The following is a 13,805-nucleotide window of genomic DNA, read 5'->3' on the forward strand; positions in this document are numbered from 1 at the left end:
ATCTAGTTTTTACTACATATAGAAACCTCTAAATTGTAACACAGCCTTATATGTGTCACATTTTGGAAGATCCACTTTAATTTATACAAAATACTTCTATATACAAATACTACTATTTAATAATTTTATTAGTTCGTGGCTAGTTACACCATAAACTAATAAAATTATTATAGAAAAGCAACTTTTCGGAAGAAATGACGAATTTTTTCCAGGAAGGTTGTGAATGCACCTTGAAAATCTAGTTTTTACTACATATAGAAACCTCTAAATTGTAACACAGCCTTATATGTGTCACATTTTGGAAGATCCACTTTAATTTATACAAAATACTTCTATATACAAATACTACTATTTAATAATTTTATTAGTTCGTGGCTAGTTACACCATAAACTAATAAAATTATTATAGAAAAGCAACTTTTCGGAAGAAATGACGAATTTTTTCCAGAAAGGTTGTGAATGTACCTTTAAAATCTAGTTTTTACTACATATAGAAACCTCTAAAATGTGACACAGCCTTATATGTGGTACATTTTGGAAGATCCACTTTAATTTATACAAAATACTTCTATATACAAATACTACTATTTAATAATTTTATTAGTTCGTGGCTAGTTACACCATAAACTAATAAAATTATTATAGAAAAGCAACTTTTCGGAAGAAATGACGAATTTTTTCCAGGAAGGTTGCGAATGCACCTTGAAAATCTAGTTTTTACTACATATAGAAACCTCTAAATTGTAACACAGCCTTATATGTGTCACATTTTGGAAGATCCACTTTAATTTATACAAAATACTTCTATATACAAATACTACTATTTAATAATTTTATTAGTTCGTGGCTAGTTACACCATAAACTAATAAAATTATTATAGAAAAGCAACTTTTCGGAAGAAATGACGAATTTTTTCCAGGAAGGTTGTGAATGCACCTTGAAAATCTAGTTTTTACTACATATAGAAACCTCTAAATTGTAACACAGCCTTATATGTGTCACATTTTGGAAGATCCACTTTAATTTATACAAAATACTTCTATATACAAATACTACTATTTAATAATTTTATTAGTTCGTGGCTAGTTACACCATAAACTAATAAAATTATTATAGAAAAGCAACTTTTCGGAAGAAATGACGAATTTTTTCCAGAAAGGTTGTGAATGCACCTTTAAAATCTAGTTTTTACTACATAGAAACCTCTAAATTGTAACACAGCCTTATATGTGGCACATTTTGGAAGTTCCACTTTAATTTATACAAAATACTTCTATATATATATAACTACTACCTAATAATTTTATTAGTTCGTGGCTAGTTACACCATAAACTAATAAAATTATTGTAGAAAAGCAACTTTTCGGAAGAAATGACGAATTTTTTCCAGGAAGGTTGTGAATACACCTTGAAAATCTAGTTTTTACTACATAGAAACCTCTAAATTGTAACACAGCCTTATATGTGGCACATTTTGGAAGTTCCACTTTAATTTATACAAAATACTTCTATATATATATAACTACTACCTAATAATTTTATTAGTTCGTGGCTAGTTACACCATAAACTAATAAAATTATTGTAGAAAAGCAACTTTTCGGAAGAAATGACGAATTTTTTCCAGGAAGGTTGTGAATGCACCTTGAAAATCTAGTTTTTACTACATATAGAAACCTCTAAATTGTAACACAGCCTTATATGTGTCACATTTTGGAAGATCCACTTTAATTTATACAAAATACTTCTATATACAAATACTACTATTTAATAATTTTATTAGTTCGTGGCTAGTTACACCATAAACTAATAAAATTATTATAGAAAAGCAACTTTTCGGAAGAAATGACGAATTTTTTCCAGGAAGGTTGTGAATGCACCTTGAAAATCTAGTTTTTACTACATATAGAAACCTCTAAATTGTAACACAGCCTTATATGTGTCACATTTTGGAAGATCCACTTTAATTTATACAAAATACTTCTATATACAAATACTACTATTTAATAATTTTATTAGTTCGTGGCTAGTTACACCATAAACTAATAAAATTATTATAGAAAAGCAACTTTTCGGAAGAAATGACGAATTTTTTCCAGAAAGGTTGTGAATGTACCTTTAAAATCTAGTTTTTACTACATATAGAAACCTCTAAAATGTGACACAGCCTTATATGTGGTACATTTTGGAAGATCCACTTTAATTTATACAAAATACTTCTATATACAAATACTACTATTTAATAATTTTATTAGTTCGTGGCTAGTTACACCATAAACTAATAAAATTATTATAGAAAAGCAACTTTTCGGAAGAAATGACGAATTTTTTCCAGGAAGGTTGCGAATGCACCTTGAAAATCTAGTTTTTACTACATATAGAAACCTCTAAATTGTAACACAGCCTTATATGTGTCACATTTTGGAAGATCCACTTTAATTTATACAAAATACTTCTATATACAAATACTACTATTTAATAATTTTATTAGTTCGTGGCTAGTTACACCATAAACTAATAAAATTATTATAGAAAAGCAACTTTTCGGAAGAAATGACGAATTTTTTCCAGAAAGGTTGTGAATATACCTTTAAAATCTAGTTTTTACTACATATAGAAACCTCTAAAATGTGACACAGCCTTATATGTGGTACATTTTGGAAGATCCACTTTAATTTATACAAAATACTTCTATATACAAATACTACTATTTAATAATTTTATTAGTTCGTGGCTAGTTACACCATAAACTAATAAAATTATTATAGAAAAGCAACTTTTCGGAAGAAATGACGAATTTTTTCCAGGAAGGTTGCGAATGCACCTTTAAAATCTAGTTTTTACTACATATAGAAACCTCTAAAATGTGACACAGCCTCTTACGTGGCACATTTCAGAAATTTCAGTTTAATATATTACAAAATGCGTCACTTATCCATCCGTGTAATGACGTCTTGTCAATTTGACATTTATAGTTACGCTCCTGAATTTCAAGGGGGGCGACGAGGTCAAATCCAAACAGCTGTTTTACAACTCTTGCTTGTATTTCTTATTCAAATATTTACAAAAACGTGATTTTTCCTTCTTCCAAAAAAAAAAAAATAATAAATAACACCATCCTGTAATTTTTTTTCCATTATTTTTCCATTGTGCTATTATTGAAATTTATCAAAAAAAAAAAAAATAAATAAAAAAAATACCGGAGAAAACGTCATGTAAATTGGGGTCAATACGTCGGGCGCGATTGTCCAATAAAATAGTGTTGTGAATTTTTTTTCTTCTTTTTGTCATCGAAAAAAGGAATCTTTGCTAATAATGTCAAAAAATTGAACAAATTCACTAGTTTTTTTTATTCCAAAAAAATAATTTAAACAAAAAAAAAAAAAACAAACAAACAAACAAAAACTAAAATAAAAAAATGTGAAAATTTTCTCGGCCATATTTTTTACTTTCCCCTCTTTGCAATACTTGAAAACATATTTTTTTAACAGCTGGAATGTTAATATTGTAAAGAAAAATAAATTTTTTTTTCATAAAAATGATTATTTTTTAAAAGTAAAAAATTGTGTTGTATTTTTTTTTGTATAAAATTCGGTCGTGATTTTTTTTTTGACTTTTACTTCGGGAAACATAAGGAAATAAGATTTTTTTTTTTAAAAGAAAAAAAAGAGAAAAAAAAATGGCAGAAAGATTAGGACTTGGAAGTGAAGTTCGTGAACTTAAATTGGGACCAACATTTACGAATAATAAATCAACTGCGTTTCACACTGTTAAATGTAAGTAACCTTAATTGTTTTATTTTTGTTTCCTAATTTTTGATTGTTAAGAAATCTTTATAGTGTAGAAATAATTTTTCACAATTTTTTTTTTTTTACAATAATGTATTTATAATTATTGTTTGACCCAATTTCTCAGTTTTTATAATGGTGGTGGGGGGGGGAAGATATTTATTTTATCAAAATATTTTTCAAACAAGAAGAAATTTATTATTTTTTTATTTTAATTTAACAGTTTTTTTTCAATTTCAATCAAACCTAACCTTACTTTTTTCTTTTTATTTTTAAATTGAATTATTTTTTTTATAATAAAATATATTTATAATTTTATAACATTTATAACTAATTTCGTGATATATATATTTTTTTTTAATGTGTAAAATTAATAATTAATAATTTTCATAATTATTAATTAATTATTAATTACAAAGATCAATGATAATTTTATTTTTAAATAAAATAAAAAAAAATAAATTTTATTTTTAAAGTTTTATTTAATAATTAATATTGTTAGGTTAAATATTGCTAATTAATATAATTAATAATGTAATAATAATAATAATAACAATAATAATTTTTTAATTTTATTTAATTAATAATTAAATATTTTCAATTTTTTTTAATTTTTAAAAATTTATAATTTTAGTAATTTTTTTGTTTGAAAATTATTTGTTATTTTTTAATTACATTTACATTGTTTAATAAATTTATTTATTATTTTTAAAAATTTTAATATATTAAATTACATTAAAATGAAATAAAAAATAAATACATGAAAAATTAAAAAAAATTAATAAAAATAGAATATTTAATAATAATTTTTATAATTATAATTATTATTATTATTATTATTATTATTATTATTATTATTATTATTATTATTATTATTATTATTATTATTATTATTTTTAGCCTGTTAACTCAAATAAATAAATAAATAATTATTAGTATTAAAAATTATTATTTCTTTATTTAGAGAAAATAAAAATGGACAAAAGTTATTTTAGAATAAATTTTTGGTAATAGTTCTAGTTTAATTAATTTAATTTAATCGAAATAATAATTTTGATAATTCAAATTTGGAATCTTTAAAAATAATTTTTTTTTTATTTTAATGAATCAAAAATGATTAATTTAATTTTTCTATTTTTTTTTTTAAATTTTAATATTTTAATATTTTAAAGAATTTTTAATTTATAGTTTATGATTTATAATTTTTTGTTTTTAATTTTTAATTTTTATAGAAAGAAGAAGAAATATTATATAATTTAATATTTTGGGAATTTTTTTTTTTTTTTTTTTTTTGTAAATGTAATTAAGGGAAATTTTTTTTGTTTTTTTGTTTTTTTATAATAAAAAGATATAAATAAATAAAAAAAAAAATTGCTAATTTTGAAAGTAACAATTTTATTTTCTCTTTTCCCCTCTCATTTTTTTTTAGATGATTTTAAACCAGCGAGCGTTGATGTTTCGAAAATAGCAATGGTCGATGTGGGAACAAATAATACAATGACTGTTACGGTGCCACATTTAGATGGTGCAGGAATTCCTCACACTGTTTTTAAAGGTTCACAACGGCCACATCACAAAGAATGCGTTTTAATAATTGATCATGTAACTGGTGAAATAACACTCGAGAAATTATCATCAAATATTCAAGTCAAAAAAACACGGTACAAAAGGAAAATTTAATTTCAAAATTTAGAAAACAAAAAAAAATATATATATATTTTTTTTTCCTAAAAAAAAATATATATATATTTTTATTATTTGTTTTGCAAATTTTTTAACAAACAAATTTATTTTTTTTTCTCCAAAAAATTTATTTATTCAATTAATATTAATTTATTTCTTCTGTAATTATCAAAAATTTATATTTATTTAATTTTGATTAATGAATTTTGAAATGAAAAATAAAATTTCATTTTCAGAATTGAATCAAAACCACAGTCTCATTTAAATGTTCCTGGACCAAATTCGGCAACACGACCAATAACACCAGTTGAGACGAAAAATAATCCAACCGATGGAAGAAATAATAGTAGGACAAAAGTATCGACGGGAAAAAAAAGAGAACCAATTCAATTACATCCAAAAACACACAGTCCATTTAGAGCGTCAACTTATCATGGGAAGAGTCCTTCCAGTAATCCTATAGTAAAGTGAGTCATATTTTTTTTTTGCGTTTTTTCATCAATTTTTTAATTTTTTTTTTTTTTTTAATATTATATAATGCAAAATCAAGAAAAATTCAATTTTTTTTTTCTAAAAATTTAATTGAAATTCAATTATTTTCTAAAATTTCAATTCAAAATCAACTAAAATTCATTTATTTTCCAAAATTTCAATTGAAATTCAAATATTTTCCAAAAATACAATTGAAATTCAATTATTTTTAAAATTTTCAATTCAAAGTAAACTAAAACTGATTTATTTATCAAGATTTCAATTCAAAATTAACTAAAATTCAATTAATTTCCAAAATTACAATTAAAAAACAACTAAAATTCAATTATTTTCCTAAATATCAATTGAAATTCAATTAATTTCCAAAATTCCAATTCAAAGTAAACTAAAATTTATTTATTTTTCAAAATTTCCATTCAAAATCAACTAAAATTCAATTATTTTCCAAATTTAAAATTCAAAATCAACTAAAATTCAATTAATTTCCAAAATTACAATTAAAAAACAACTAAAATTCAATTATTTTCCTAAATATCAATTGAAATTCAATTAATTTCCAAAATTCCAATTCAAAGTAAACTAAAATTTATTTATTTTTCAAAATTTCCATTCAAAATCAACTAAAATTCAATTATTTTCCAAATTTAAAATTCAAAATCAACTAAAATTCAATTAATTTCCAAAATTACAATTCAAAATCAACCAAAATTCACTTATTTTCCAAAATTTAAATTCAAAATAAACTAAAATTCAATTAATTTTTAAAATTAAAATTCAAAATCAAAAATTTTCCAAAACTACAATTGAAATTTAATTATTTTTCAAAATTTCAATCAAAAATCAACTAAAATTCAATTAATTTTCAAAATTACAATTAAAAATCAAATAGAATTCAATTATCTTCCAAAATTTTTAATTGAAATTCAAATATTTTCCAAAAATGCAATTGAAATTTAATTATTTTCAACAATTTTCAATTAAAAACCAACTAAAATTCAATCATTTTCAAAATTTTAAATTCGAAATCAAGAACAATTCAATTATTTTCCAAAATTTTAATTCAAAATCAACTAAAATTCAATAATTTTCTAAAATTTTATTTGAAATTCAATTTTTTTAAATTCAAAATAAACTAAAATTTAATTATTTTTCAAAATGACAATTGAAATTCAATTAATTTTCAAAATTTCAATTCAAAGTCAACTAAAATTCATTTATTTTTCAAAATTTCAATTCGAAATCATCTAAAATTCAATTATTTTCCAAAATTTTAATTCAAAATCAACTAAAATTCATTTATTTTTCAATATTTGAATTCAAAAATCAACTAAAATTCAACTATTTTTCAAAATTATAATTATAATTCATTTATTGTGCAAAAATTTAAAAACTAAAAACTGTGACAAAATTTTTAATTCGAATAAATTGCTTAAATCAGACTTGAAATAATTATAAAAACGGAAACTTTAAAAATTTTTTTTTTAGAAATTTTTTCCTTATTAAATAAAATTTTGAAAATTTTTCTTACAATTAGTTGGATTCTGAAATATTTTGAAAATAAATTTTCTTGATAATATTCATTATAGAATTATTCTCATTACAGAATTAATGAAATATGAATTTAATATTTAATAACATTAGTTAGTATTATTTATTTATTAAGCTTCAGCCTTTTGGCCCAGAAGTGGATTTGGTTTTAATACAAAATTAAATATAAAATAAACATTTGTTGTTCACTCGACACACCCATATCATAACTTAACATTACTTTTACAATTTTCTTGTGTTGCCAAATAACATTAGTTATTTAAAGTAAAATATTTATTAGCTAATTAAATTTTGTTAAAATAAAAAAAAAACGACTTTCGATTTTTTTTTTTTTTTTGAAATATAAATCGACTTTTTTCTGCCCTTAAATTCGATCTGAGGTCTAGAAATTACAAAAATTGTCGAAGAAAAAATAATCGACAAAACTGATTTTTGGGCGCAATTTTTTTTTTTAAAATAGACCAATCACGATTTTATTGATAATTTTTCCTTATTGGTCAATTTTTTGAAAAAATTTGCACCGAAATCTTTCTGTCGATTGTTTGTTCGGTGAATTTTTGTAATTTCAGACAAAATGAAAATTTGGCGTCTTTTAAAATTCTTATCAATTGGAAAAAAGAAAAAATTCATATAGAAATGAAAAATTGTTTGATAAATTTGAATTTCCGTGAATTGAAAATTTTTTGTCAATATTTTAGAAAATTTGAATCAAATAAAATTCTATTGAATGTAAATTCTGTTAAATTGAAAATTCGATTAAATTAAAAAAAATATATATATATAAATATATATTGTTATTTTGCAGTAATTCACCAGCTCAACCAACGTCACAATCGACTCTCGCGAGTCTTCCAATGATTGGTTTTGATAATGATGATTTTTCAATTAAACCACCAGCGCCAAAGCCGCCGGTAATTCCATCAAAATCACAAAATCCAGTGAAACAATCGGAATTTTCAAAAATCGAAGGCGATCTCAGTGTATCATCGTCGAGTAGCTCAAGTTCAGACAGTTCCGATAGTGAATCGGATATGGAAAATGTTATCGTCCCACCTCGTAATGGTATAATTCAAATTTTTTTTTTCCATCAATTTCTTTTTTATTTTACAAAATTTTCTTTTAGGGTCAACCGAGGTAAATCCGAACGCTTTTAGTAAGTTTCAACAATAACATAAGTTTTTTCTTTAAAAAAAAAAAAATACTTCCGGTATTCTGGTGCATGAAGTTGTTACTTTACTTCCATAGAACAATTTTATGGGGTAGCAAAAATTTTTGATAAATTACAATCGCAGGAAACTTAGCGTTCGTATTTACCTCGATACTTTGCAACTTTCCTAAAATACCGGGGTAAATACGAACGCCACTGTATTTCAGAAAAATCTTAGGGAAAATAAATTTTAAGTATTGCAATTGTTAAACTTATATAAAAACTCCAAAAAAAAATACGATAATAAACCTATTATGTAATAATGCATCATATATAAATACAAAAAATCAAACAGGTTAAAAATTAAAATGCATTACACAATTAAAACCTTTAATAACTTTATCAAATCATAACGGATTTTTGCAAAACTTGGTACAGAAAGTATTTTGGAGTAATTGAATGTAAATACAAAAATAAAAGTGAAATTTTTTAAATTCAAAATGGCGGACTATCCTAAAACTTATTTTTAAAAATGATCAAATTTGCTAACCCTGAAACCCCCCGAGTAACAATTTTCGAGCGAATCCAATGAATTTTTTAATTCTCGTCCGCCATTTTGAATTTTGAAAAACTGACTTCAAATTGGTAATTAGCGACTCCAAAAACCGTAGAATACCAAATTTTATTAAGATCCTGAAAAACTTTTTTCAACAAACCATTTGGCAAAAAAATTGAAACACTCCTTCGAGAGAACAGAGATTAAGTTTCTGCGCTTATTAATTACTAACGAGGATACGTATAGAAAGAAAAACTTTTTTCTATGTACTTTTATAATGTTAAAATAATAGTGTAATGAAATAAAAAGAATTTTGTGTGGCTCTGATGTAAAAAAAAAAATTATTGAAAATACCGTTCGGATTTACCCCGGTTTTCCAATTTTCCGGGGTAAATATACGAACGGTTTGATATTATTAATAAAATTTTACAGAAGGCAAAAATCAAAAATAGTTTTTGTTCTAGTATTCATAACAAACAATTATAAATAATAAAATAAATTTTTAGCTTCTTTTTCTTGAAATACGAGACAAAATACTGAAAGAGTGTCATCTTTGATTTTCAATCTTTTTTTGCAATACTCGTTATCTTTGTTTATGCTGTTGCTAATTAACAAACGAAAAATGGGATAATACTTAGAATCTCTTGAAGAGGATCTGAGGTAAAAATTCTCATATCGAACTTATTTTTAAAAATTTTAATTAAGCTGAAATAATTAGCGTTCGGATTTACCCCGGCTGACCCTATTTATTTTTTGTTTATTTCATTTTTTTTTTCTTTTTTGAAATCTAAATTGAAAAAATTTCTATTTATTTTCAGGCCAAGTTAATGAATTAACGTCACCGTCAATTTTCAAAGCGGACAATATGTTAAATGACGATCTACAACTTTCAGAATCCGAATCTGATAGTGATTAAAAAAAAAAAAAAAGGACGAGGCATTCCCAGATGTTATATATATATATATATATATATATATATATATATATATATATATATATATATATATATATATAAATAATATATCAAGATTACGAAAATAATTCTCATTTGTATGATATATTGAAGTTAATTGAATTTTTTTCATAATTTTGCCGCCGTCAAAAAATCATTTTTGAAATGCGGACACAAAGATTTTATTTTTATTCTCTCTCTTTCTTTCTTTGTCTTTTTCTCTCTCTCTCTCTCTTAATATTTATATAAGAATTCTTCAATTTTCATATTTTCCTAATCAATTAACTCACACGACAATGAGAATTTTTACGAGAAAAATTCTAATGAATTTTTTTCTCTAATATATATATATATATATATATATATATATATATATATAAATTGATTGAACAAAAAAAAATTGTTCGTGCTTTAATTGTAATTTTTTTATTATTATTCTTAATCGAATAAAAAGAAAAAGACTGTATTATGAAGATAGAAAAAAGAAAAATTCTCATCGTCGTGTGAATATTTGACAATTTTTGTTTTGTTTTTTTTTTTTTTTTTAGTCTCAATTACTAATATTATTATTATTATTATTATTATTATTATTATTATTATTATTATTATTATTGTAAAAAAAAAATTAAAAGTATTTTTAAAAATTAAATGTTTATATTTTATTTGCCATGTGTGTAAAAAAAAAGAAAAAAAAAATTGGTGTTTGTTTCTCTATGAAAGATTTTAAAGTTATATCATAATTTTTACGATTAATTGCCAGTTAATATATATTATAATCGAACATAATTTTAAAACTAGTTTTCTCGCGCCATAAAATTAAATTTTGAGAGGCGAACATAACCTCAAAATTGATTTATGATGCAAATATAAGCTCAAAAATTAGTTTTTAGAGGCGAACGTAATTTTGAAATTAGTTTTAGAGGCAAAAATAAGCTCAAAATTAATTTATTATGCAAATTTAAACTCAAAAATTAGTTTTTGAGGCGAACATAACCTTGAAATTGGTTTTAGAGGCGAATATAAGCTTAAAAATTAATTTAAAAGGTGAAAACTAATCTCAAAATTAAGTTCTCTCGTCCCTTAACCTCAAAATTAGATCAATTTCTCGGCAAAAAGCGAACATAACCTTAAAATTTTCTTAGTTTTTTATTATAAAGTTTGAATTTTAATTATTTTATTTGCATTTTATATAATTTTATTAATTAACTGGAAATTCCCCCTCTCTCTTTCATTAAGGCCACATTCGGCCCTTGTTTTCATTTTAATTTATTTTATTTATATACTAATTTCATATTAACATTATTTAATTTTATTTTGCTAATAGAAGTAATTTAATGTTTAATTATTTAATTAATTATTCAATTTTATTATAAAAATTAATTATTTAATTGAATTATTTATTTAATTTTAATTTTTTTAATTTGCGCCTGTACCTAGGCAATTTGTTTAATGAATTTATGCCTTAAAATTAAATATTACATACTCATTTACCCCTGAAAATAGACTACTTCTCTATATACTAAAACAAGTTTTATACAATTTTAGTGTTTGTGATAATAACAATTATAAAATTTTACAGAATAAACAAAAAGTAATTTACATATTTATAGTAATATAATAATAATAATAATAATAATAATAATATATTAGTAATAATTGAAATATAATAATAGTAATTGAATTACAAGAAAAATTCATTTATCGCGCCTGGCAATAGGCAACCATAACCTTTTAAATACTTCTACGGTAAAAAGCGCGCGAAAATTTAACATACTCCGATAGATAAAATTCCTATTTTATCGACATGGGTCATTTAAATCTGATCGTTCGCAGAGAAGACTTGTTTTTTTTTTTGGAAACTCTAATAAAAAAAAGGTGAAAAATTATTATTATTATCTATCGTTTTTTTTGTAATATTCCGTTTTTTTCGTGTTACCCTTATATTTACCACCCCCACCCCTCCAACCCCTCCTACGCGACTACCACCTTTCTCCCACCAAAAACAAGAGCGAAGCAACTAGTCTGAAACCAACACAAGACAAGAAGGCTTTCTTTCTCGTGAGGGTTATATTGCTTATATATATGTATATATATATACACAGAATCTTGTTGACCCATCGTTGACCGGTCGGTGTGTCGGGGGCGTGCTTTTGCCATCGACATCGTCTTCATCGTTTTCGTTTTGATTATAACAATGGGCGGACGCAAAACTATTTAACGCGGGTATATAAAAGTGGGATTTACAAATTAATTTTTCATGTTTTTAATTATTTAAAAAAGAAACGAAAAATAAGCAGTGCCTTAATATAGTGTAAGTGTTTGTGTGTGTGTAGTGAAATTCTTCTTTCTTTCTTTCTATTTCAAAAAAAAAAAACGAAATAAAAAAAGTGACAAAAATTAAAATAAGACGCGAATTCCCCCCCTTTTTGTAATCATTGTGTCTTTCGTGAAAAAGGAGAAGGAGAGAGAGAAATTCGTTTTAATATAATATATATATCTAAGAAAGCCAAAGTAGTAGCAAGTTTCAACCTGCGACTATATACACAGTTCTTTTATCCATTCCGGCTTCTTCATCTTCTTCTTATTCTCTCTTTCTCAGTTTGTTCGCGTCTTTAAAAATCTATATATATTATTTTCTCGCTGGAAATTGGAATATACCGAATATACGGAATATTTTTAATGTGTTTCGTTTTTTTTTTTTTTTTTTTTTTTTTTTAAGGTTAGAAAATCGATTCTCGATCCTTCAAGAAAAGCTTTTTTACTGCGCAAGTGAAAATAGTGTTTGAGAAATGAAAGAAAAACAATATACACGTGAGTGTCAGGGAAATAAGTGTGAACATGTGAATATATATATATATAGTTTTCAATAGCGAAAGGATTAAAATCTCTTTGTGGTGTTAAATTACATATACAACGATTTTGTCCTGTTACTCATTCTCGAAAGAGGTTTCCCTAAAAAAAAAAAAAAGGGATTTTTTTCAAACAGCTGGAGATCGAGAGTTACCTTGAGGCCTTGAGATAAATTTTGACGGATGATTATAAAAAAAAGGTGAGTTTAAACGCTTTTTTTTCTAAAATGAGAATACCGTTACCTATGTACAATTGTCACGGTTGGTCCCCAAATCTTGTTTTCAAAAAAACTTTTTCCATTTTAAGATTATGAGCGGAAGTATATATTTATTTTTTTCTTAATTTTTTTTTTTTTTTTTTTAAACGAAGTTAAATTTGAAATTTTAATTCCCTGGAGAATTCTGTTGTGATTTTTATATTTTTGAGGTTATGTTAACAAATTAAGAATTATTAATACTTATATTTTGAAAGTGTTTTCAGTGTTTTTTTTTTTTTTTTGCTCAGAGAATTTTTTTTATTGTGATTTTTCTATTTTTGAGGTTATGTTAATTAAATTAGAAATTATTTATTATTTTCAAAGTGTATTTTAAGTGTCAAAAAAGAACGATTTTTATTCACGAAGTAAATTTTAATTATTTAAAATAATTCAATATAATTGAATTTTTTTTTTGAGGTTATGTTAACCAATTTAGAATAATTCATTATTTTCAAAATGTTTTCAGTGCCGTTTTTTTAAACAATTTTTTGATTGAAGTAATTTTAATTATTCAAAAGCGTTAATTGATTAAAA

General features: G+C 23.3%; 2 protein-coding genes across 4 annotated transcripts in view; both read left to right on the forward strand.

Moving 5' to 3' along the window:
* Window positions 1-2,968: 2,968 nt before the first annotated feature.
* Window positions 2,969-10,462, forward strand: LOC127290957 (ell-associated factor Eaf). Its single transcript, XM_051319819.1, has 5 exons — window positions 2,969-3,775; window positions 5,217-5,448; window positions 5,707-5,937; window positions 8,316-8,572; window positions 10,032-10,462. The coding sequence occupies exons 1-5, from the start codon at window positions 3,679-3,681 to the stop codon at window positions 10,127-10,129; spliced, it is 915 nt and encodes a 304-aa protein (XP_051175776.1). The 5' UTR covers window positions 2,969-3,678; the 3' UTR covers window positions 10,130-10,462.
* A 1,732-nt stretch (window positions 10,463-12,194) lies between these two features.
* Window positions 12,195-13,805, forward strand: part of LOC127290958 (rho guanine nucleotide exchange factor 10-like protein) — a 49,440-nt gene continuing 47,829 nt past the window's right edge. For all 3 annotated transcript variants that reach the window (XM_051319820.1, XM_051319822.1, XM_051319821.1), the window contains exons 1-2: window positions 12,195-12,476; window positions 12,885-13,214. The gene's annotated coding sequence lies outside the window, so the exon portion shown is untranslated. The remainder of the gene's footprint in view (window positions 12,477-12,884; window positions 13,215-13,805) is intronic.

The sequence above is a fragment of the Leptopilina boulardi genome, unplaced genomic scaffold (genome assembly GCF_019393585.1).
Source record: "Leptopilina boulardi isolate dan_hultmark-lab unplaced genomic scaffold, ZJU_Lbou_2.1 LbouV2_97, whole genome shotgun sequence".
Taxonomy (NCBI): domain Eukaryota; kingdom Metazoa; phylum Arthropoda; class Insecta; order Hymenoptera; family Figitidae; genus Leptopilina; species Leptopilina boulardi.